This window comes from Callorhinus ursinus, unplaced genomic scaffold (genome assembly GCF_003265705.2).
Source record: "Callorhinus ursinus isolate GAN/ISIS: 27379988/994484 unplaced genomic scaffold, GSC_fseal_2.0 scaffold66, whole genome shotgun sequence".
NCBI classification, from domain to species: domain Eukaryota; kingdom Metazoa; phylum Chordata; class Mammalia; order Carnivora; family Otariidae; genus Callorhinus; species Callorhinus ursinus.
Window position 1 is genome coordinate 4,687,169 of NW_027397128.1, and position 26,629 is coordinate 4,713,797.

The 26,629-nt window shown below is 38.6% G+C and overlaps 1 protein-coding gene across 1 annotated transcript; it reads left to right on the forward strand.

Annotated features, from left to right (window-relative positions):
- Positions 1-322: 322 nt before the first annotated feature.
- Positions 323-26,135, forward strand: YIPF6 (Yip1 domain family member 6). Its single transcript, XM_025858826.2, has 7 exons — positions 323-480; positions 11,477-11,605; positions 12,919-12,997; positions 16,371-16,413; positions 18,894-19,019; positions 19,656-19,813; positions 21,590-26,135. The coding sequence occupies exons 1-7, from the start codon at positions 340-342 to the stop codon at positions 21,706-21,708; spliced, it is 795 nt and encodes a 264-aa protein (XP_025714611.1). The 5' UTR covers positions 323-339; the 3' UTR covers positions 21,709-26,135.
- The last annotated feature ends 494 nt before the right edge of the window (positions 26,136-26,629 follow it).

Below are 26,629 nucleotides of genomic sequence, written 5' to 3' on the forward strand. Positions count from 1 at the left end.
CTTTATTCAGAAGCACGGAAACGCGAATTTCTTCGGCGGTCCGGGGAGGCGCAGGCTTTTTCCGCGAAGTGCTAGCTCTGCGGACCCGCCCTGAGGGCGAGAAACGGGTGCGCGCGTGCGATGGATTAAAAAAAAAAAAAAGGCAGCCGTGGACCGATCTTAGGATCGGGGTTGAGTATGAAAAGGGGGAGCATGTCTGAAGGGACCTGCGGTCCCTAAGAAGCGAAGCGAGGCGCGGCGACTCGGACCTCTCCCGGACACCCGGAGGACAGGGACAGCAACGTGTGACGGGACCGACAGCCGTTACCAGGCGCCTTTCGGTGACGCGACCGCCGCGCGATGACGCGCGCTGAGCAGCCGCGGCCTCCACGTCTCAGGTTCCGCAAAGGCCTGTGGGAGCGACCGGGGAGAAGGAGGGCCAAGATGGCGAAAGCGGCCGAGTCTTCAGGAGACCCGGGGACAACATCGCCCAGGCCCCTGGTGAGCTTGGGTTCTGCGGCAAAAGGGACTGAGGGTGAGGCAGAGTGCCCTTAAGGAAGTCGGGTGACGGGCTTCTGGCCGGAGAAGGCCGGAACTCCTTCCTCCCGGTAGGCCCTTCCTATACCCGATGCCAGAACCAGTCTCAACACTGCACCTGCTCTTTGGGCTAACCGCTTTCCCCCTGTCCTCCTCGTTCCTTCCACGCCTTCTTGTGAAACTCCTATTCACTTTCCTGTCCCATACTCTCAGGGCTTGTCCTCCTCCCGTACATTGTGTTAAATGCTGAGCTTTAGGTGATTTCTTAAGTATCTTTGCCCCTGCTGTCCTTCATGTTATCAAGTTCTGTCACTAGTTCTTGTTGGAGTAGCAGCATTCTTGGATTAATGAGATTGCTTCCCAAAGGACGTTATAACTTGATTATTGATTTGTTCAGTGACCTCAGTAGTCTTGATTTAATCCCTGCCCTCCCTGTTGCAGTTCCTTGCAATGCTCTTCATGATGCCCTGCTGTTCATGATGCTGTCTTGCTCCTGTTGCTACAGGGGGTACGATTTCCATTGCAAGTACAAGCCCAAAGCCTGGACAAGTATTTAAGAACACAAGTTTTGGAGTTAAACTTACCTGGGCTGGAATCACCCGCTCTGCCTCTTATGAGAGTTTGGGCCAAATCATTTCACGGAGAGTGTTTCTTCATCCGTAAAATGGATATAAAAATACCTGCCTCAAAGAGTTTTTAGGAAGATGAAATGATATAACTTATGTAAAGTGTCAAACACAGTGTCATGAACTGAGGAGTGTAATTACTCAGCATTCTGCCCTAGGATCCCTCTTCCCAAACGGTGTTCAGTTTTATAGCAGTTTAATAAATGGTACATCCCTTTCCTCTGTTTTAAATTGGTAAATTCACAGCAGAGGACTGAACTGGGAGTCAGGTGAAATTGCTTCTAGTCCTGGTTCTGCTTACTAGCACCATTTTTTCATTTCTTCATTTATTCAACAAATATTTATTGTGTGTTATATCTACTGTGTTCCCGGCACTCCTTTAGGCACTGGGGATATAGCAGTGAAAGAGAGTGAGTGGGTTCAAGTTCTCATGGAACAATTGTGACCTTGAGGAAGTCACTCTCAACCCCAGTGTCCTCATTTGGAAAATGGGATAGTAACTCATCACAGAATTAATGAGAGTACTAATGAGCTATTATTATACACACAGTGCCTCGTGTGACATAGTTACAGATGCTTAGCTGTTTTTAGTTCCTGTTCCACCTCTTTTTTTAAATGAAGTTTTCCCCAATTAATTTTAGTGGTTCTGGTCATTCATTACTCAATGTCCAATCCACTTCTACTCTGTAATGTTTATTGAACTCCCACAATGTGCAATGCATTATGCTAGCTGTTTTAGGGCATTGCCCTAAATGTTTTAGGGCTTGCCCTTATGGTGCTTACAGTCTAATACGACACAAGTACAATGTTAAAATAAGGTAGTAAATCAGAGAGAGTTACACGTAAAATATTAACAAAAATTAAAGGAAGATGCTATCATGTCCATTTGGGGTGACAAAGCAAGCTACACAGTAGAAGTTATATTTGAGAGGGCGTCAAAGGGTGGGTAAGATTTGAAATTTCAGGTGAGCATAAGAGCTATCAATGATTGAGCACTTGCTATGTGCCAAGATTGTACTAGACATCCTCTGCATATTTTCTAAACTTCACAGCAACCATTTCAGTTAGGTGGTTTTTAAATTGTGTTTTACTTGTAGATGAGGAGAGGAGACTCAGAGAGGTTTGATCATTTCCCTAGGGTCTTAGAACCAGTTAGTGGCCAGGCCTAAAATTTGAAACTAGGTCTGCTTTTGAAGCCCGGATTATTTCCATTAAGACTGCACAACCTCTCAGAAGTTGGGAAATGTTAATGTATTTATAGAACAACAGGTAGATCACTTTGGCTAAATTACAGGGAAGTCTTAGGAGGTAAGCCTTAAAAAAAATAAGGCCACTGAATTAGGGAGCAGTATGAAACAGTGGTTAGGAATTTGTGCACTGGGGTCAAATTGCCTAGGTTTGATTCCCAGCTCTGTCATCTAACCTCTCCATGCCTCCGTTTCCCCGTCTGTAGAATGAAGATACAGTAATAATTAGCTCATAAGGTTGTTAGTGGATTAAATGAGTTAAGACATGTGAAACACTTGGTAGAGTGCCTGGCACATAATGATCATACAATAATAATAATGATCATACAATATTTCTTCTTGTTGACTACTAAGCTTTAATAGGCAATGAGGAGCCAATGGAAATTTTTGAGGAGGGAAGGGTTTAAAATCATGAATTTGACAACATAATTGAGGGAGAGTTACCATGAGGAATGTTTGGAAGCTAGACTAGCAAAACCAGTAGTTCTAGGAACAAGTGATTGCTACCTGGACTATAGCAGTGATGGGAGCCGTGAAGACTGGACACAGGCAGGCTCCTTGAGGGTTTGGAGTGCTAGGGAGACTGTGTCTTGGATCAGAGTTTTTCGAACTGTAATGGGCATAGCAGTCATCTAGGGGATCTTGTTAAATGGCAGATTCTGATTTGGTAGGTCTGAGAGGACACCTGCGAGTCTGCATTTCTGACAAGCTCCCAGGTGATTCTGCTGCCGCTGCTGCTCCCAGTACATTTTGAAAAGCAAGATACTGATGCCCTGAACAGAAATACGTAAGAGGAGGATGAGGACCATAAAAGTTGATTAATTCACTTTTGGACATGTTTAGTTTGAGATATTGGCAGGCCATCCAATAGATATCCAGCAGGCAGTTTGTCTAAAACCTGGACTTCAGGGCTCAGAAGTCAGGACTAGGTTTAATTAGGAGTCATTTGCATAGAGTTGAGAAGACAGTCTTTGGTAATGCTTATCTATTGTTTGTCTGTTTAGGGAGCAGGAAAAAGAGTTATAATAATGGCTTTAGCCTGAGGTCTGGAAGGCCTCAGGTAAAGGGGCTGGCTGGAGACCACACCACTGGTCACCCCTCCCCACTTCTTGGAGCCAAGCCTCTTGGACTGAGCTGGTTTCTGCTTGATGCCTACCCCCCAATTTGTTGACTCTTTGCTCCAGGATTTTGGTCAGTAGTATTACCCATCTGGTCCCAGCTGCTTTCTTAAGTCTGCAGTCCCTGCTTCTACTGTATCTTTTTGGCCCTGCCTCTACCTGCTCCCCTCCTTGGCCCAAGCTAGGCAGCAGAGTGTACACATGGGTTTCTGTGCACATGTGTGCATATATGTGCCTGAGCCTGCCTGCAGAGGGAGAAGGGAAGAGACATTGGGTCCAAGGCACCTTTCATCCCCACTGAGAGGCTAGTCAGAGAGCAAGGTCCACTAGACCTGACTAGCTGAGGGCCTAGAAGTCCTGTTTGTCATAGGTGGGGCTTGAAGTCCACAGATCCTGGCTCAGCTCTCTGAACCGTATCACTGATTCTCCTGAGAAGAGGTACTAAGGAAATGTTGGGATGGGGGATAGGATAGGAATCACATGACACTTTAGTGACTGCAGTGACTGCCAAAACCAATTAGCTGGAGTTAGGCCAAACTTCACAGGTTAAGGGCACAGTCTTCCACAAGACTGCCCTTACTTCAGACACCAGCCACAGGTTTGGATGTTCCCAGGACCACCCTTACTTCTGACCTACTGGCTGCAAATTCAGGGGTTCCCATGATCCCCTCAAGCTCCATACTTCACTAGAATGGTTCATAGAATTCAGGACAGCACCATACTTAAAATTACAGTTTTATTATAGCAAAAGGATACACTTCAAACCAGCAAAAGGGGGAGATGCATAGGGTGAGATCTGGGAGGGTCCCCCTAACACAAAGCTTCCTTGTCTTCTCCCTGTGGAGTCAGGACCCTGTTAACCCCCTGATACATCAATCTGTGACAACAGGCAGAATATTGCCAACCAGTGAAGTGCACTCATGTATCTAGAGTCTTTATTAGTGTTTCTTTATGTAGGCATGATTGACTAGATAGATCATTGACTCCTCCCCTCCCCAGAGGCCAGGTTTATGTCACAGGAGTCAAAGCTTCAGCCCTCTAATATTGTGTTTTGTCTGTCTGGAATGGTTTGCCCCCATGCTGAGTCATCTCATTAGCATAAACTGTCTAAGGGCCTACCATGACTCACCTGTTAGCTAAACTGTTAGGGCCCACCATGAATAACAAAAATAACACTATCATTTAGGAAATTCCAAGGGTTTAGAGGCTACCTTGCAGGAACAGGAGACAAAGGCCAGCCAAATTCCCCATTTTATACAAGGGGCAGAACTGGAATTGACCCCCTGGGAATCTTGAACTAGAGCTAACATGTATCTAGCCCCTGCTGTGAGCCTCTTACTAAGTGCTTTACACATAGTAATGCATTTCTTCCTCACAACAACCCTGTGATGATGATACTATTCTCTCAGTTTTATAGACGAGGAACTGAGGTATGGAGAGGTTAAGGAACCTGCTCAGTGTCACGTAGGTAGTAAATGTTAGAGCTGGGTGGCTTCCAGCAGCACTCTTAACCAATACACTCCAAATATCGTATGTTGAGCATGTTGTGTTGAGCATGAGGTGTTGTCTCCAAGTGAGGGCAGAGCCCAGTTTGGCTTTGAAGCTCATTCCTTCTGTACTGCTTTGCCTTCCCTAGCAGTTGCAGGCAGCATGAAAACTCAAAACAGCAATCCTGGAGCTTGAAAGGTCAGTGTCATAGTAGTGAGAGAATACAGCTTCAAAAGGGGTGATTGACATATTAAGTGCTGAAGAATATTCAGAGGGTGAAGGGATCCTTGTACTTCTTGGTTATGAGGTCACTGTTACAGAGTCGTGGGGAAAGTAAAGTTGTGGGAAGGCAAAGTGCCAAGTTACAAAGGATTAAGGGAGTGGGCAAATTGCAGAGCAGTTTGATCAGGGACGAGGAGGGGAAGGAGAGTAGTTCGAGGGAATGGCAGAAACAAGGAAATGGTGTATTTAAAAATTCTATTACAGAAGCTTTTAAGTATATAAATAAAATAAAGAGTGGTATAATGAACCCAGGTACCTATCAAAAATCTGCTATTCTTATTTCATCTCCCCACCACATTTTTTTTCTGGAATACGATTTTATTTTTTTGTTTAATCTTTTTTTTGTTTATTTTTTAAGTTCAAGTATGTATAACATACAGTGTTATACTAGTTTCAGGTGTACAATATAATGATTCAACAATTCTGTACACATCTCAGTGCTGCTCATCACAATAAGTGTACTCTTAATCCCCTTTATCTTTTTCACCCATCCCCCCAATCAGCCTCCCATCTTGCAACCACACATTTGTTCTCTATGTTTAAGAGTCTGGTTTTTTGGTCTCTTTTTTTCTTTGCTCATTTGTTTTTGTTTCCTAAACTCCACTTATGAGTGAAATCATATGGTTTCATAAGGCAAGGTATCACTTGCCTTTCTCTGACTTATTTTACTTAGCATTACTTACCCTCCAGATCCATCCATGTTGCTGCAAATGGCAAGATCTCAATCTTTTTTATAGCTGAATAATATTCCATTGTGCATCTATACCACATCTTTATCCATTCATCTATCAAAGGACACTTGGTCTGCTTTCATATCTAGGCTATTGTAAATAATTCTGCAATAAACATAGGGGTGCATATATCTTTTCAAATTAGTGTTTTTGTTTTCTTTGGGTAAATACCCAGTAGTGGAATTACTGAATCCTATGGTAATTCTCTTTTTAATTTTCTGAGGCACCTCCATACTGTTTTCCACAGTGGCTTGCACCAGCTTGCATTCCCCCCAGAGATGCACAAAGGTTCCTTTTTCTTTGGAGTATGAGTTTTAACCTGTTTATTTTTAACTAATTTTATACCTACAGAAAAGTTGCAACAGAGAATTCCTATATAGCCCTTACCCAGTTTCCTCTAATGTTAACATTGTACATAACTATAGTACAATGATCAGAATCAGCAAATTAACATTGACACAATACTATTAACTAAATCACAGATCTTACTTGAATTAGACCACATTTCTACTAATGTTTCAAGATCTTATCCAGGATCTCACATTGCCTTGAGTTGTTGTTTTTCCTTAATTCCCTTCAATCTTTAATGGTCTTTCATTGTCTTTCATGATCTTTTCTGAGTGTTTAAAAGCAAATCCCAGACATATCACTTCACCTGTAAACATGTCAGTGTGTTTCTCTAACAGGGAAGGACGTTTTCTTTGTTACCACAATAACAAGACTAATAATTTCTCAGTATCATCTAATCTCTGCTCATCATCTCACAATTTTCTAAAAACGTGTGTTTTTATAGTTTGTCCATATCAGGATCCAAAGTCAACAAATTGCATTTGGATAATAAGTCTCATAAGTCTCTTTTACTATTAAATGTTCTCCTGTTTTTAATGTAATTTATTTGTTTAAATTCAGTCATTTGTCTTGTAGAACTCTCTACTTTCTGAATTTGGCTGATTGTATTCTCATGGTATTTTTAGTATGTTGCTCTATCCATATATTTCCTGTAAATGCTAAGATATAGAGGCTTGATTGTATTCAGGTTCATTTCGGTTGGAGGACGGGCAAGAATAAAAAGAACTCAGATGGCCCCTAAAATTAGGAATGTTTGTTTTTTTAACTGTTTATTAAGAAAAGTTTAAGAGGTATACAAAAGTACAGTGGTAAAATATACCCTTATGTACCTAACCTTCAGTACTTACCAATTTATGGCAAGTCTTCTTTCTTCTGTAGCCCTATCCATTTCCCTTCTATACTATTTTGAAGCACATCTTAGGCATCATTACTTTAGTAAATATTTAACATGTATCTCTAAAAGAAAAGGGGTCTGTTTTTAAAGAACATAACAATATCATTAGTACATCCAAAAAATTAGTAATTCCCTAATATCAAATATCTTGTCAGTGTTCAAATTTCCAGTTATCTCCTAAATGTCATATTTTTATGATTTAAAATCTGGCCCACTACCTATTTTTATAAATAAGGTTTTATTAATTGTTTATGTCTTGTCTTGGACTGCTTTCATGCTACAGCAGCAGAGTTCAGTAGTTGCAACAGAATCTACATGGCTCTCAGAGCCTGAAACACTTACTTTTGGCACCCTTTAAAGAAAAAATTTTGTGACCCTTGCTCTAGGCAATCATCTTTTAGAATAATTTAAAACAAGAAAAAATATTTTTTATAATTATCTTCATTTTAACCACTTCTGGAGATCTTCTTTTCCTGTGTAAGTCCAAGTTTCGTTCTGATATCACATTCTTGAAGATCTTTCTTTAACATTTCTTGTAGTGTGTGTCTCAGCTTTTGCTTGTCTGAAAAAAGTATTTTGCCTTCATTTTTGATAGCTGTTTTTCCTGGGTTTAGAATTCTGGGTTGACAGTTTTTTGCAGCGTTCTAAAGGTATTTCCATTTTCTTCTAGCTTGGGTAGTTGTGGGTGAAATGTCTGTTATTTATCTTTGTCCCGCTGAATGCAGTGTCTTTCTCTGGCGGCCTTCAGGATTTTCTTTATTTTTGGTTTTCAGTAGTTTGATTGTGTCCAGGTTTGTGGATTTTTGGTTTTGTTTTGTCTTTAGGTATTTATCTTGAGTGAGGTTCTCTGGGCTTGGATCTGTCATTTGATGTGTGTCATTATTTTTGGAAAATATTCAGCCATTATTTTTCCAAATATTTCTTCAGACACATTTTCTCACTCTTCTGGGATTCCAATTATATATATATATATATTAGACCATTTAATATTGACCCACAGCTCTTGGATGCTTATTCTGTTTTGGGTTTTGTTTGTTTTTTCAACTTTTATTGAGATATAATTGACATAATAACATTGTTTAAGTTTAAGGTGTACAACAATGATTTGATATATTTTTTTCTCCTTAAAATTTTCTCTTTTTGTTTTAGTCTGGATAATTTTGACTGACCTATCACTGATTTCTTTCTTTGGCTGTGTTGAATCTACAGATAAAGCTGTCAAAGGCATTCTTCATCTGTTACTGTGTTCATTTATTTCTGGGATTACCATTTGACTTTTACAGTTTCCATCTCTTTGCAGAAATTCACCATCGTTTGTGCACATGCCTTTTCTACTAGAGCCTTTAACATATTAATCATAGTCCTATTAATTTTCCTCTGCTAATTCTAACATCTGGGGCATCTCAGAGTCTCTGGTTTTATTGATTGCTATGTCTCATCATAGTGGGTTGTTTCTTCATTGTGGGGGGAGTAATTTTTTTTATTGAATGCTGGCCATCATGTATAGAACAGTAGAGACTGCCTGGAAGTGGCACATCTTTTCTGCCAAGGTTTTCCTGTGGGGATTAAATCAGTCTGGTCAGGAGTTGAACTGTGCTTGGGTTTCATCCTTGCTATGGGAACCTTCAGTGTGTCACCAACTTCAAATTCCTCTTCTGTTACATTGTGCTTGGGGTGAGTGCTAGATCATCCCTGTGTTTTTCCTAACGTTCCTGTTCTATTCTCAGCTCTCTGCATTTTCCCTTTGCCCTTGCATAAGATAGTGGTTCTCTCTCCAACCTCTAGGCCCTCCCCTAGCAGTAGACTGCTGTTGGTTTTGACTCCATACTTGCTACTCTAGGGGGTGGGGCTGGGAGGGGGGATTCTTTGCTGTGTTGGTCCAGCCTCAGCCTTAGGTAAACCGTGTATCCCTGTGTCTCCTGAGTGGGACTTTCACTGATTCTGTTTCTCTCTCCAGCTGAAGGAGACTGTCGTGGTCTGGCCTCAGGATGTTTTCCTATCCCTCCCCCAGGAGTAGAGAGATTTGTCTTTTCCCTTTCCCCAGCCACAGCGGGTCTTCGCCTGTGCCCTGGAGACAACAGAGTTCTCCCAGTAGCTCTAAGGCTGTTGTTCTGTAGGGGAGAAGAGTCTGAGCAGGGCTCTTTGCTTTTCTTGGAATTGGCAGCTCCTCCCTCCCCCAAAACCCAGACCCAGTGGAAGTCGGTGGAGAAGACTCTGCAAGTGGGTGTGAACTCCCCTTGTGTCTGATGCTTCCAGGGGCTCTGTACCCTCGTACTAGTCCATGCTTGGCCTTTAGCAATTCATTCTAAATTTTAGCAGAATTCTTAAGCATCTGTGTGATGCCTAGTGTCATTCTCTGTGTTATGATACAATGTGCAAAGTAGTGCTCATGTCCCATGTTTTCCTGGAAGTACCTCTCTTTTCTTAGATTTTAATCAGGCTGCTTGGTTGCTCTTCAACCTCCACTCTCTGATGGGTTCAAGGAAAGTTATGATTTTGTAGTTAATCTAACTTTTTCACATTGTTCTAGTGGGAGGGGTATTCTTTCCAGCTTTCTACATTCTAATCACAAGTCAAATTACAGTGTATTAAAGTCACTTGAAATAGTTGCTGTGTGGTTGTGCATTTAATTCAACGTACAGTAGGTTCATTTGTTTCATTTTTCTTTCAGTCTTAAGGACTTCTTTTACGTTTTAATTTTGTTTCATAATTATTGCAACTATTTATATGATTTCAAGCTCTCAAGTCATATATATAGAACAACTTGTATTTGAAGAAGCCTAACTTCTCTCCCTGTCTTCTCTACCTTATTCCCCACTTTCCTTAATAGGAAGCCTCTTTAAAAAAAATCATATGACTGACTTCTTACATATGACTTACATCACACTGCATGATTTATCTCTTACACATTTCTTACATTTAAAAGATAACGTTCAGGTGTGAGAGTGTGTATTTGTGTTCCCTCCTTTCTTAGATAAATGGTAGCATATTATACAAACTTTTCTCCACGTTGCTTTTTTATTTAACACTCCATAAATAGTTCTTTGGAGATACTCCCATTCCTTTTACAGCTGCATAGAACTCTGTTATGTGCATATCCCATACTTTATTCAAGTAGTCCTCTGTTGATGGGCATATGGATTATTCTCAGGATTTTGCTTTTACAAGTAGTGTTATAATAAGTAGTTTTGTTTATATGTCCTTTTGTGTTTTTGCCACTTTGTCTTTAGACTCCTAAAAGTGGCATTGCTTAGTCAATGGGCGATCCATATATAAATTTGCTAGATATTGCCAGATTTATCTTCAGTAGACTGTAGTACCAGATGTGTGTGAATGCTTCACCTGCAGAGTATGTTGTCAAACTGTTGGATTTTTGCCAGTCTTAACAGGGAAAAATTTTTATTACAAGTAGCTTTAATTTGCATTTCTTATTAAAAGTGTGTTTGAGAATTTATTTTTCATAAGTTCTTTGAGCAACGTTATTCTTCCTAAAATTTCAGTATACTGTCTTGTACTTGGTTTACCTACAACTGCTACCCTCTAAATATTGTGCCTGTTGGGCCAAAATCCATGTGAGAAGGGATTGCTTTTGTTTTCTTAGGAACTTGAAGATTTCAGAGTTTTAGTTAGAATAATAAAATTTGGCAGATGAATGTAAGAGTTTATAAGCTTGCAATCTCGTAATTCACTTTGGAAATGTTATTTGATCTGGTTTGCTAGGTAACCTGGTAAAAAGAGTAGAAATCAAGATTTATTTTGCTATTTCCCTGTTCTTCCCAGTTTCCCGTTAGGCTTCACCTAATGCTCCTTTCTAGCCAGCAGAGGCCACCGGAGCCTACCAAGGAGCAGAAGAGCTACAGAATTGTGGCTCTGTGAAGATGTGGTTGCCGAAAGGTCGCTTTCAAATAGCTTTGCAGTGTTGTTAGCTTGTGCCATGTGAAGGTTTCATGCTTGAAAGAAAGCAAATATTTGAGGGCAAGAAAGTGTCTATGCCATTTACTTCGTAATTTTTTCCATCATATGCCATCTCCTTCTTTAAGTTAAAAGAAATAAGCATTTGAGAATTTTAGTTGACCGTATTGTTTAATGTCTGGTAAACTAATATGTTACTTGAAAAATTGTGTAAATCCCTACAAAAAGAAGTAGTCCCTACTCACTAGGAAATGTTGTCTTTGAGGAATGCAGTTGATTATAGACTTTACTTTTTTTCCCCAACTATTCTCAGTTTGCAGGCCTTTCCGATATATCGATCTCACAAGACATCCCCGTGGAAGGAGAAATCACCATTCCTATGAGATCTCACATTCGGGAATTTGACAGCTCCACATTAAATGAATCTGTTCAGAATACCATTGTAAGTGAGACTAGCTGAGAGAACTTCTATTCAGTATCATGGGACTAAATAACTATAGTGCTTTGTAATAATTTTTATTTGGCTCACTGATTTTCAGTATATCTTATTGATTGAAGTTTAAGATTTTCCCCTAGAGAATAATTCGGTACAGCCTTTTTGGAGAGCAGTTTCGCCATAATGAGTATTAAGAATCTTATAATGTTCGAACATTTTTAAGCTGATAATTCTGCTCCACATACAGTATATGGAATTTTTTTAAAAAATATTTTTCAAAATACAGAAGAATATTAATATACAAAGATGTTTATTACAGCATTCCTTATAATAAGGGGAAATTGAACAACAGAGGGGATATCAGTTAAGTAAATTATGTTACATCTATGTAATGGAATACTAAACAACTGTTCAAAATGTATTTACAAAGAACTGTTAAATGACATGAAGAAATTTCTAGGTAAAAAAGGCAGGACAGAATTATCTCAACTATATTTTGGCAGGTTATATTTGTATTACCTCAAATGTCATGATTTTTTTTAAAGGTTTTTTTTATTTATTTGAGAGAGAGAGGGAAAATGAATGGGGTGGGGGCAGGGGGAGAGTGAGAAGGAGAAGCAGACTCCCTGCTGAGCAGGAAGCCCAACAGGGGGCTCGATCCCAGGACTGTGAGATCGTGACCTGAGCCACCCAGGTGCCCCTCAACTGTCTTGATTTTTAAAAATCTAGCTTTTAGGATTCATTTACCAGTTAAATTGGGAATGTTGGAGATTAATTTGTTTTATATTGTATATAATGCGGTAGCCGGAGAGCAGGCTAATTGGCCCTTAGGACTTAATCAGTTATGAACTGAAAGTCAGATGCCATGTGTTGCAGAGTAGATTTTTAATAGTTATATTATTTTAGTTTCTTTAAGTAATATATTGGGACAGCTATATTTCTCTTTTACAGAGCTTTAAAAATCAAAACAGAGCTGGTGGATGTGGTAAAGAGTTAAATGTTGGCTTAAGGAGTTAATAAAAAAGTTAATAGAACACTGGGTAGTATATAAGACTGATGAATCACTGACCTCTACCTCTGAAACCAATTATACATTATATGTTAGTTAAGTGAATTTAAATAAATTAAAAAAAGAAAAAAGTTAATAAGAAACACACTACCTTTCTGTTTGTTTGTATAGTGAAGGAGTTAAACTGGAATTGTAGCTCCCAAATTCAATGAACCCAGGAGGTTAAAATAAAAGAAATTTGAGCAAATTAAGTGAGGGGACTACTTGGTAACCTTAGTCATGACACTACAACAAGTTGTTTCTCTTTCAGATGCGTGATCTAAAAGCTGTTGGGAAAAAATTCATGCATGTTTTGTACCCAAGGAAAAGTAATACTCTTTTGAGAGATTGTAAGTATGAGTTTCTTGAGGATTTGCTATTTTTCAGCATACCTTATCATAAATACTTTTTTGTGGCTAAATTTCTGTGATAAGAAAACTGACATTTTGCAGAATGAAAAAATACATAAATGAACATGCAAATGAACATTCTGAAGAATTAAACATTTAGAATGGAATTTCAGAGATTGGAAGAATTTGCTTAATATATTGTCTTCATTAATAAATATAGACTGTATATCTTCACCTGCCACTGAAAAAAATATTTCTGGAAGCTGCAAACACATAGGGACTTTATTCAACCACAGAACTGACAGTCTCCAAGGGAAAGGCAAAATGTTTGAATATTAAATTAGAATAACAGCTAATACCCATTAAGGATTAACAAATTAATACCTTTATTGACATTTCTATTTGCAGAACTATTACTTAGTCTGCTGACTGCTTTTTTTTGTCCACGAGGTCTATCAAAACAGTGTTTGCAATAAATTATGCTCTTATTTAGAATTTATTATTAAAATTGTTAGACCTTTTATTTTTGCATTCATAGTACCCTTTATCAGAAAAGTTGAATCAGTTGTTTGAGAGTAGTAACAATGATGTACATGAGTGTACCTTCTATTTTGGCAGCATTTCAGCTGTAATGTAGGGATGTCAAGTATGTGGCACATGGATGCAGTGTCAGAATCTTTTTTAACATAGTACACTGTGGGTTGGAGCTGACATGATTTGCTACTGCTGGTATATAGTGGAAAGAGCATGGACAGATCTGGGTTTGAATAGTGGTTCCATCACTACCTATGTGATCTTGGATAAGACAGTTAACTTTTCTGAGGCTCAAGTTTCTTCCTCTGTTAAAGTGGAGATAATACTGTGTATCTGCTGGTGAGGCTTAGAGATAATGCATATCAACCACCTCGCACAGCATCTGACATTTCGTAGGCACCCCATAAATGTTAGCTGTTACTCTAGTGCCTTGCCCTTCCCCTACACATACCTCTTTTTTAATCCTTACAACAACCTTGTGAAGTACGAATTATTGCTCCTGTTTTACAGATGAGGAGAATGAGTCTCAGAGAAGCTGAGTGTCTGGTCAGGATGACACAGGCAGGACTAGCACCCAGTTTTCAAGTTCATTGCCCTTTCCATTCTACCACTGCTATCCCAGATGTGAGGATACCCTTTCAACTGCTGCTGTGGCTCAGTCCAAAGCAAGTTTGCTTCAGTGACAGTGCAGAACCAGTGTGTTATCTTGCCGATTAGTGATGATGATTAGCTATGTCTTGTGTTAAGGTCCATTCCCAGACCTTGTGGGGATAGACACATAGGCTGGCACAAAGGGTAAGTCAGTCATGGCCCAAATTTGCACTTCTGCCCTGCCCTGTTAGCATAGCCCTTGGTAAAGTGGCAAGGAAAAAATTCACAACTTAAAAATAAATTAAAAAAAAACCACAATGTGATATCACTTCACACCCAATAGGATGGCCGTTATCAAAGAAACAGAAATCACAAATATTGGTGAGGATGTGGAGAAATTGGAACCCTTGCGCATTGCTAGTGGGAATGTAAAATGGTGCAGTTTTTGTGCAAAATAGCATGGTGGTTCCTCAGAAAATTAAGCATAGAATTACTATATGATCCAGCAATTCTACTTCTAGGTATATACCCAAAAATTGAAAGCAGGAACTCAAGCAGATATTTGTGCACCCATGTCCATAGCAGCCTTATTCACAATAGCCAGAAGGTAGACGGATGGATAGACAAATTGTGGTATATACACCGTGACATATACCATATACTAATAGACTATGACTCAGTTTTAAAAAGGAGTGAAATTCTGATCCAGGCTACAACATGGATTAGCCGTGAAGACATTGTGCTAAGTAAAATAGGCCAGTCACAAAAGGATATACGTTTTTTCACTTATATTTGGTTCCTAGAGTAGTTGAATTGATAGAAAGTAAAATGATGATTGCTGGAGGCTAAGTGGGGAATGGGAGTTATTATTTCACGGGTTGGAGTTTTAGTTTGGGAAGATGAAAAAGTTCTGGAGATGGATGATACAAAGGTTGTACAACAACGAAAAAAAACAGTTGTACAACAATGAATGTACCCAAAGCCTGTACACTTAAAAGTGACTAAAATGGTAAATTTTGTGATATATATATCTATATCTATAGATATATATATATTCTATTAAGGTATATATATATTCTACTAAATAGAATATATTCTACTAAAAATAGAATATATTCTAAATATATATATATTCTGCTAAAATAAGAAAATAGTTTTAAAATGCTATTACAGATTTTTTATGAATTAAAAAAAACTTAAGTGTATTTTTTTAAAAGCCAGTATATTAATGTCAGTTGTACTTGAATTCACTTTTTTAGTTGATAAGTTCAAAAATTTAACAAGAAAAACAATATTTTATCAGAGTGGTAGGATTATAATTTTTCTTTATACCTTTTCCAAGCTTTCCTCAGTGGTGTCAAAATTACATATATAATGTGAAAAAAAAACAATATAAGTATGTACATATGCATACTTCTTTAAAGTTATGTACGTAAGAGGTTAAAGTTAGAAATGGTGTATGTATCTTTTTTCATATTAGTGGAGGAAGGTAATTTTGCTGTAGGCTGTATGTTACTGAACTGTTGGCTGATTAATTTACCTAACAGCTATTAATTGAGAACCGCTGTGCTTAGACCTGATGTTGGCAGAGCCTTTTATACTTTTCCAAAAGCTTTCATGTTATTTGCTAAGGTTTGACCTAATGAAATTACCAATATTGGCCTGTTTTTTCACCTATAAGAACAGCAATTCCATACTAGTTCAGTGTAATGGATTATAGAAGGGAAGCAGTGTGGCAGAGTGGAAAGAACTCTGGAGTAGGACTCAGAAGACCAAGGGGTCTGGTCCCCCCTCCACACCTAACTATTTATATAAACTTGGGGAAATCACTTCCTTCTGAGCTTCATTTCTCATATTCTTGAGGTGAGCCTGATTATACTTGCTTTGTCTAATGTAGTCTCAGTTTTGTGGAGTGACTTGGCTCTAGTCTTTCTGAGGGTGGGGCACCTAAGTCTTTTGACTCCCGGCCCCTTGGTCTTTATAGCATGCTGGAATGTGGCTTAGTAGGTGGGAGAGAGGTGATTTGTGGTCTAAGAAGTCAACAAAATTTAAAGGATATATGAAGAAGGGCATTCAGAATTGGGGAGCAGGGAGGGCAGGTAGAGGGGTAGGAGAAGTGGGAAGGCTTGGGCCGACAGAAGGAGCCTTGATGTCTGCATTCCAAGAGTGGGAGAGGTAGATAATTGGAATAAAGTTAGAAAATACTACGTAGTTGTTTCTTAATAGTCTGTTTTTTCTTGCCTCATAGGGGATCTATGGGGCCCTTTGATCCTTTGTGTGACACTTGCATTGTAAGTACTTACATTTCCTTCCTTTGTCATTTGAGATAGACTGTACTTTTTTTGTGTGGAGTTTCAAAATTGAGGGGAATTTTGAATATTTAATTTAGGACTTCTATGACGTATTGTACTCCTTATGATTTAAATCTAAAAAGTGAAGCAGGTTTCCAGATCAATTCAAAGAGTGATGGAATTAAAGATATGAAAATTGCGCTCCTCTCTGTTTACCAATAACTTCTTAGCCTGTTTTAGGCATTTCTGTTGAACTGACATTTGTTTACTCTCATGCACCTCCCCATCATTAAACTAAGTGAATTAAATATCTATAGGTTTAAGCACTGTTTATTTGCAAACATAGGTCTTTTTAAATCTTAATAATAACACAGATGAGAATGAGAATAAATTAGAGTAGAACTGATAGAGTTCAAAGCAAGATCATGTTTCAAAGTGTTAGGCTTTCCATACACATTGTACTTGGAGAAGACAGAAGAGCGAAGTTCCATTGGAAAGGGGAATATAACCATTGGTAGCATGGAAAAAAATACTGCATTAGGATTCAGTTCTGGGTTCTCATCCTGACTGTGCTATCTGCAAAGCGATTTGGGGCTACCTAGAACCCTAAAATGTGTATAATGATTTTTCCCGGTTTACAGAAAACTTTTAAATACCTTCTCTGTATTTTATCCTCATAGCAAGAATATTATTTTCTTTCTTTTTTTGACAAACAAGCTTGGTTCAAAGAGATTGGGGACTGAACCGAGATCACTACAATCAGTGGTAGACCTGGCATTCAACCTCAGATTTCCTTGATTGCCCATTTTCTTCCTCTGTGATTATTATACATCTCTTCCCAACTAACCCCTCTGGGTCTCCTCTTCCATATCTATAAAAGGAGATGGCTAAGGATCCCTTCCAGGCTTGACCTTTTATGATTCTAAATTCAGCAAATTTCTAATGATTTTTCTACCCATTTTTAATGTAACTTAGGTAATAACATAGAGTGCTATTTCTTATGCCTTTAATAACCACATCAAGGGCAATACTCCAGTGCCTTGACAGACAGGTTTATAGTAGAATCACTGAGCATATATTTTTTTAGTTTTAAAAAGGTTAACATTAGAGATTATGTAGTTTAATCCAATTTATTTGCAGAGAGGACAACTGGAGTCCCAAGACATCAAGTGATTTATTCTAGTTTATACACCTAGGGACAGAACTAGGATCACTGTCTGGATCTCCTGCCTTCGAGGCCTGTTAATGTTCTCCCATCATACATGCTGAAACAGTAGAGATTCTAGACAACAAGTGATGAGTGCCAGCATTCCTTGCATCGGATTGTCAGGACGCAGAATGGAGTACTTACAACTGTAGAATACAGAAGCCTGTCCCGGCAAACAGCATAGCAGGGCGAGACTTACTATGTGATTCCTCTATACTATAATAAAAAGAGATTGGGAGCTTTGTGTTACTATTTTTTGGGGGAAAAAAATGACACTCAGTCCAAGTGTTCTAGTCCACAATTCAAAACAGTTTATGTCTGTAAAATTCTTAGACAAAGAGAAAATATTTCAGTGACTGTTCAGCTACTCCATTTTAAAGCAAAGTCTTTTAGTAATAATCTGTGTTTTGATTCAAAAGAATCACCTAAATAGGTTTATAGACTGTTTCCATTTTGAAATGTCAGAACTAGGGGCACCTGGGTGGCTCAGTCAGTTAAGTGTCTGCCTTGGGCTCAGTTCATGATCCTGGGGTCCTGGGATCCAGCCCCATGTCGTGCTCCCTGCTCAGTGGGGAGCCTGTTTCTTCCTCTCCCTATGCTCCCCCTCCCGCCCCCCGCTCATACTTTCTCTCTTGCTCTGCTCTCTCTCTCTCAAATAAAATCTTTAAAAAATAATAAATGTCAGAACTAAAGCCTTAACCAAAGGATTACAAATGCAAATGTGTCTAGGGGCTAGAGAAGTAACCTAAATGTGTGCCTGATTTGGTGACCTGAAGCCCTTTGTGAAGGGACCTGCTTCTATGTCAGTCAACTGCTCTCAGTTGTTGCCATGTAGGAACGTAAGCCCACTGTTAGAAAGTCTTCAGGTTTTTCAGGAAAATCCAGAAATACATATTTTTAGGTGAAACCTCCCAATTTTAAAAACCGTCACTTGAATTTAAACCCATTTTAAGTCTTGTACGGACTGACAACCTCATGTCTGTGAGTCACATTTGACCCTTCAATTTATAACCTCTGCTTAACCAAAAAGGTCTTCAATAATCCATTTACACATCCCAACAAGGCCAAGTGAGGTGACCCTTGTAGTCCTGAGGCATTTGGAATTGGAAGTAAGGGAGCCTTGCCAAATATTTCTGGCATTTTACTTTCGTACAACCTATATATTACAGATCTTCAGGTAAGGTTTAGGACAGCTTCCTGTTTCAAAGTTTGCCTTAACTTTATTGCTCTAAATAAAAGATGAAGCAATTCTCATGCCATTTCCTTGTCACAGAATGCTTCAAAGAAGCTCTATAGATAGTGAAAAGGATGGAGGGCCCCAGTTTGCAGAAGTGTTTGTCATTGTCTGGTTTGGTGCAGTTACTATCACCCTCAACTCAAAACTTCTTGGAGGAAACATGTGAGTATTACTAAAATATACTTTTTCCCTTGCCAGGTAGCATATCTTATATTTTTAATGAAGTCTGGCTAGTTAGGTATTTTTTTTAAAAGAAAAAATGAAAATAAATGAGGGCTAAAGAGAAAGTTCTCTTAAACCCACTGAACAGGGATAACCTAGTTTAACTTACCTTAAATTATCTAGGGTCCTATGATAAGCTTCAGATGCTTTCTCCAGCTCCTGAAATCATATGGAGACTTTTTTTGTGTTAGAAGATTATGTCCATTTTGCGTAAAAGATGGTCTGTAGCTTTCAACAAATTCTCAAATAGGTCTTTCAACTAGAAAAGATTAAGAACAACTGTCTTAGAGGTTCGGTGGGAGAAGGAAGTCTCTAGGAATTAGAGTAGATCATCTGGTACCCTAGGTGGTTGACTCTCAGGAGTTTGAGAGGAAAGGAGGAAGAGTATGGGGAGAGAAAAATTAAAGCATATGCTTAATACAGAAGGCTCTCCTCATAAAATCAACGTTAGGGTATAGGTATTATGTATTTGAAGGAAGGTAACAATCCATGATATATAGAAATCTGTGTAATAAACTGTATCATGATACAGATCAACTATACTTATGATCTTTACAGATGTATGTTATTTTTTAGATCTTTTTTTCAGAGCCTCTGTGTGCTGGGTTACTGTATACTTCCCTTGACAGTGGCAATGCTGGTTTGCCGGTTGGTGCTTTTGGCTGAGCCAGGACCTATAAACTTCATGGTCCGGCTCTTTGTGGTGATCGTCATGTTTGCCTGGTCTATAGTAGGTAAGAATGTACTTATCTCTACAATAGCAAAGCAAACAAAAACATGAGTTAGAGATGAAGACTGGATGAGGTGCAGTGTAACTCCTGAGTCATATGTGAGTGGTAGGATTCTTGCCAGTATCATCCATAGAACCCTCTTCTCTAAGTAGGCAATGATAGGGATGCTGTCCATCTTATCTGAGTTGGATATCTGGACTTCTGAGATGTGGACAGTCATATCCTTTCTTTTTTATTCTTAAATAATGGATAGGGTTGGGAAAGGAGATTACATTAGACCTAGCTCAGATCCTAGCATATAGGATGAGGCATAGGTGACTTGAGAAATGACTTGGGCTTTTTCCTGACAAATTAATCATGATGAGAATAGTAGCCAGCATTTACAGATTGCTTATTCTAGGCAAGCACCGTTGTGAGTGTTTTATATGCATTATCTCACTTAACCCTCACAACTCTAATAAATAAAAACTAGTATTATTAGTCCCATTTTTACAGATGAGGAACAGAGCCAGTGAGGTTAAGCAACTTGCCCTAGGACACAAAACTAGTGAATACGGAATTAAGTTTCAAACCCAAGCAGATGACACACCTGTTTAGAACTGTATTATACTACCTCCCAGTATAGGTTGTTAGGTATATCATCTACAGTACTTTTCTGCTTCAGTAGAAAATTCTGCCAAAGATTAGGAAGAGCCTATAGCGGTGGCAGTGCATGCTATGGGCTCGTTGTTGCTGCATTCCTAAAATTCTACCTTCAACTAGAACTGTTCACTGGCTTCTTACTTCATGGGATAGACAGACTGCCTAATATTTTTAAGTGCATTAACATATCTTTGCTCTGAAACATGGTTAAAATCCAAGAAGTAACCCAAAAATAAGGTCTGAGAATGCCACAATTGATATTATGAAGACTGTGTGTTAAGCTCAAGTGCTTTACCCATGGGAGAACCCCCTCATTCCCTCACTTAGAGTCTGATAATTTACCATACTTGTAGTTCTAAATATCCAGTGTCCAGGCTTATGGCAGTTCAGAAAGTAGAATTTTAGAAGAGAGAGAGAGGCATTCCATTTTTTAATTCAGCAGATATTTCTTGAGCACAAACTATGTGTCAGGCATTTTGCTAGGCATGGTCTCTATCCTCAGAGTTCAGAACTTAGTGGAACAGCCAGACAGGGAAACACTTAAGGGCAATAGGCGTCCCAGGCGGGAGATGGAAGTCTGTGCAGGGTATGGTAGGGACACAGAGGCGGTAAGTGGGCAGTTCCGCCTGGGATGGCAGAATACAAGATGGTTGTTCAGGAAAGATTGCCCGTGAAGGGTGATCACTGATGAGTAAAAGGATGAGTCTCATTTCCTGGGTGGACAAGAAGAATGGCATCTAAAAGAGCCAATAACTTAATAATGAGAACAATTACTCAAAAAGCACAGCAGTATGAGGCCATTTGCCATAGGAGCAACTCGCCTTATACATCTTTCTCAGTGTATTCGGCACAGGTCAGTAACTTCTCAGAAAAGGGTAGGAAGCTCCTTTTAGAAAGATTTTCATGTGAAATGGTCGAAAACTTTCAAAGTTTAGTATTGGAAACAAGTAGCTCTCAACTGTCTGGAAAACTATGCTGCAGAATGCCTTTTTCTCTGAAGATCACAAATATAACTGAGCTTTTTGTATAATTTTGTGTTCCAGACTATGCCAAGCACATTAAAGTGTAGTAAATGTTAGTGGTTGTGACAATCTTATTATACTAAAGATTCCATTTTGTTTTGTTTGTTTTGTTTAGCCTCTACAGCTTTTCTGGCCGATAGCCAGCCTCCAAACCGCAAAGCCCTGGCCATTTATCCCGTTTTCTTGTTCTATTTTGTCATCAGTTGGATGATTCTCACATTCACTCCTCAGTAAATCAGGAAATGGAAACTAAAAACCAGTGAATTGAAAGCTCATCTGAAAGATGCAATTCACCATGGAGCTTTGCCTCTGGCCCTCTTTTGTCTAATTTTGGAGGTATTTGGTATGTGAGGAGATTTAAAAGGGAGCCATAAAGCACCATCACTGCTTATGTAAGGAACCGATGTTTGAAAGGCTGTCCTTTGCCTCTTGATGTTATTTCTTCAAAATACGTAGTATGTGCAGTATAGTGCTGCCTCAAGGCATGATAGGATCACTGTGGTCCATTTGAGTGACAACCAACGATTTGGGAAGCACATGGATACATCCTGCAAGTTGAGTGGAATTAGCAACTATATTTTCAGTTTTGAGAATACCAGTTCAGGTGCAGCTCTTAAACACATTGCCTTATGACTATTAGAATATGCCTCTCTTTTCATAAATAGGAATGGGTAGTCTATCCATGTTGTTTTATTTCTTTCTTAGGCTTAAAAAGGCAATGACAGACGTTGGGAACGGGGTTCATAATTGGGGAGGAGAAAACATGCATTAACCAGTATTCAGATTTTGACTGGAGAAAATTCTGCACTCGTTGCTTTTTAAAAAAGCAAAGGACATCTAAAGAATCAGCTTCTTTAGTCGTTCTGTACAGTCCCTTTTCCGCCATGCTTATTAACAGCACCTCACTGACACTCTAGTTTTTAATCTTACTCCCTAGCTCTGAATATGTAAGCTGTTAGCAGTCAATATGTAATTTTCCTTTCATTAAAGCTCTCAGTGGACCAGTGCTTGAACTTATCTGGGTGGAAGACTTCCGAAATTTAGATTGGTTGGTCCTTAATGCATATTATCATTTGGGCACTTGTTTCTTCTTCAGGGTAGAATGAGGCAGTTTGGATACAGCATAGCTCTAAGGTATTCTTCATTATTCTGTGTAGTCTGGCTTCTAACTAGAGAGTAAAGCTAAATCAGAAGCCTGCATTTAACCGTATGCACATGGAGGGATTTAGTGTTCTGATGGCTGGTTCACAGAACAACTAGATGCTTAGAGCATGACGTTGGATGACGTGGGTTTACAGCCGCCACCTCTTCATAGTGGGCTTAGCAGTTTTTTCATGAGATGTGCTTTTTGGGTCGGGGAATAGCAATTTGTTTTCTTGGTTTTAGACTTTATTTGTAAAGCTACTTAGCTCTTCTTTAGACAAGTACTTTTTTTGCACATGTGCACCTACTTGTATTCTCAGCTATTTATACACACAAGTGTGAAGGCTTTTCAGGGAGCAGAGTGTCTGGAAAGGCTGATTCTAAGCTAAACAGCGCTCCTTTAAGGTAATATGAGCTACTGCCTTCTATAAATTGCACATTGAAGAACTCTTAATAGACAAAAGATTAGGAGTCAGGCAGAAAACATTCATTGTATATACAGTTACTTACAAAGATAGGAATTTATTCCACGGTTTTTCTTTATCATGGAATCTAAATATTTATTCATTTTTGTATCTAAAGACTACACATAGATATATAATTTTAAAAACGTATTTTCTCCATTCCCAGATTAACCAAGAACACTACTAGGACAAATGAGTTCTTGGAGTGATATTAAATTAGTGAGCATTACAGAGTTGGTCCCTTCTGTCCCAGCCTTGTCCAGAGGTTTTGGTTATATATTTATATTCATTTCAGTTTCCCTTCTAATTAAAATAAACCTGGTGAGCACAAAGCCAATTTTTCAATCTTGAATTGGTAAAGACAATATTTTGAAACTGGTTTTGATTTTGAAATTGGTCCTTAAGTTATCATCTATTTCCATTGTCTGAAATTTCCTAACCTTTACTAAAAACATCTCTCTTAGAAAGTTATTTCATAATCCGTCCCAATGGTTATAATGTAAAAATTAAAGAAATGATCATGTTTCTCAAAAGGGAATTGCCTACTGAATTGTACTCAGGCTAAATATTTTGGTCAGAAATTTTTAAGGCTACAACAGGGGTGGGGGTTGTGTGGGTAGAGGGCGGGGAGAGGGGGTTATCACATTGGGTATTAAGGCAGCTTGTTCTGTGTGTTAATCTGTTGCTCTCGGGTGACTTAAGGAATGGTTTCATTTGATTTAGATGAAGATGGGTAAAATGGAGATTATCTTTCTGGAAATGAATGGTCAGTTTTGTGGTATAAATGATTATTTTCTTAATATATGCAAAAAAAAAAGTGCATTGTTCTCTGTGGCAGAAGACCTGATTATCTGGAAGTTGTAACCCTCAACGCAGCTTTCCCTGGTTTGCTGCAAAGGCATATGGCTAATTTTAGAAACAAAGACTAGAAGAGAAGGGGATTTTAACGGGGATTTTAACAAAGGAAACCCTGTTCCAGGAATTGGGAAGTTTCATGCTTTAGATGAAACTCAAGTGTGTGAGCATCATTACCAAATGTGGTACATCACTGTCATGGCTTGTCATTTGCTGCTCCTACTTCTGAGATTGAGCCTCCGTTGTCACATTCTTTAGCAATAGGAAAGGTGAAGACTGGATGTAATTGCTGTTCAGATTATAAAAACTCAACTGATACAAACATGTTTGAATGTGCAGTGTAGTCTTAAATGTCAACCATTAACTGTCAAGTCTTTTGCCTCTTAGGAGTCTTATTTACATGAGTTGAATAGGATCTTTTTATTGTGATGGGTTTTTTCCTGTTGTTGGGCAAGGTGGGCTTGTCATAGGGCATAGGACCAGTCTGCATTTTACTGTTTACTATATTTGTCTTTTTATGAAGTATCCGCTAGATGTGATTAGAAGGCTAGCAAGCCTGTATTTGAAGATTTAATTGTATACTTCTTATAATCTAACTACTTACTGTACCTGGACTTCCTGTTTATTCCTGAAGATGAAAATGAAAATCTTCGGTCATTGCAGTGACATCAAGTCATTGAAATTTATTTAAATGCTATAATGATACGATCAGACATCCATTGCATGAGCTGTTTTATTCCAGAGTAAAATACCGAAATTGTTATTCTTAATTAGACTGTTAACTTCTGAGACAATTTGGACAGAAATAAATGTGTGAATGTTAATTCGTGTATGTAAATTAGAAATACTTTTCTAGATTCTGTGGGCTTTTATTGAAAATAAAGAATTTCTAGGAATTTACACAGGCCATAGGATGGCCAAGTAATAATAATGACAATAATATTACTACTAATAATGGCTTAACATTTATTGGGCACTTACATTGTGCCAGGCAATATTCTATTTTTTTAAGAATTTTTATAACAGCTTTATTGAGATATACTTTTACCATAAAATTCACCCTTTTAAAGTGATGTACAATTAAGTAATTTTTCAGTATATTCACATAATTGTGTAATTATCACCATTAGTTCATTTTAAAACATTTTCATCACATCACAATAAAATCCCATATCCAGTAGCATCACTTCCTTTTCCCCTTCTCCCCAGCCTCTGGCAACCACCAGTCTGCTTTCTGTCTCTGTTGGTTTGGCCAGGCACTATTCTTAAGTGCTTTTTATGTATCTCCTCTACTCCTTAACATAAAGTGCTATAATTCTCATTTTACAAGTAGAAAATTGAGTCACAGAAGGGTTAAGTAAATTGCCCAAGGTCACACAGTAAATTGATTTAAAATAGGAAAACACTGTAGATGGGAGCATAGTAAGACAGTTTTGAATTGCATTGTTATATACATGAAATGAATGTACCCCTTTCCCAGGGTATGCTCCTTGTCATTAGCCATTACACCCTACAACTGACTGGAGATACATAACTCTCATCCTTTTTTTTTCCCCCTGAATAATAGAACACTATATAAGCATCTGCGGAAAACACAAGAGCAGCTGTACATCGGAAAGAGTTAGGTTTGCTGCCCTCCCCAAACTTGAGCCCCCTTTCTCTCCTTTCCCCCCACCCAACACACATACACACACTCTCTCTCTCTTTCTCTGTCCTCTCCTTTTTCCCAAAGTCTTAAGAGTCAAGCGACTTCTGCCTCTTTTCATTTTTATTCTCCCAGAGGGATGGTTAATGCATCAAAATTTAACCTGTTTATTCAGGTGTTTATAGTCAGGGGATGCATCTAGTCATTTATAATACCAATTATATTTCTAAGACCTCAGAGAGCAGTAGCGTGAGAGTAAAATCCTTTTTTATTTGGGTTAAACTAGGTGGGAGAAATAACAGAGTAAAGGCTTTGCCTTAATGAAGTCAGTGGTTCCGCCTGGTAGGAAGTGGCCACACGCTGCTGTTGTCCACTCTGTTCTGTTTATTTCAGAGCCTTTGTACTCTATGCTATCACTGCTGGTAATTTCTTGGTTCTCTTCAATACTCCATTTTAATCCTGATCTTTCCTGTAAATAATGAACCTGTGGAAAGAATAAATCTGTAAAATGATTTGTGAATGTTAAATGTGCAAATAAAAACACTGGAAAAGGAGATTTTGTATGTGCCTATTCTTGAGCTGAAAGACACAGACATTTGCTGCATACTGTTTTCAGATGTAATATATTGTGATCAGACAATACTGAATGCTGTGTAGGATTGCACAGGCAGCAAGCAAAAAGGGAAATCACATTTACTGAGCAAGTAATATATACCAGGTGTTATGTTAACTACTTTATAACAGTATCTCCTCTAATCACAGCAGCCTTTTAAAGTTTTGGTATTATCCTTATTTCAAAGTTTTGGAACCTGGAAATTTGGGGAGGTTAAATAAATTGCCCAGAGTCACAGTGAGTGGTGCAACCAGGGTTCAAACTCAGGTTTTATGACTCCATAGTCTTCCATATTAGTTCCTTGCCAAACTAAAATCATATCTACCTACTTAACCTAAGCCACATCAATCAGGTAGCTTAATAATATGGTGGGAAACGGGGTTTTCACCCATCTGCTGGGGACTGTACTAATTTCTGCCTTCAGTTTACGATCTA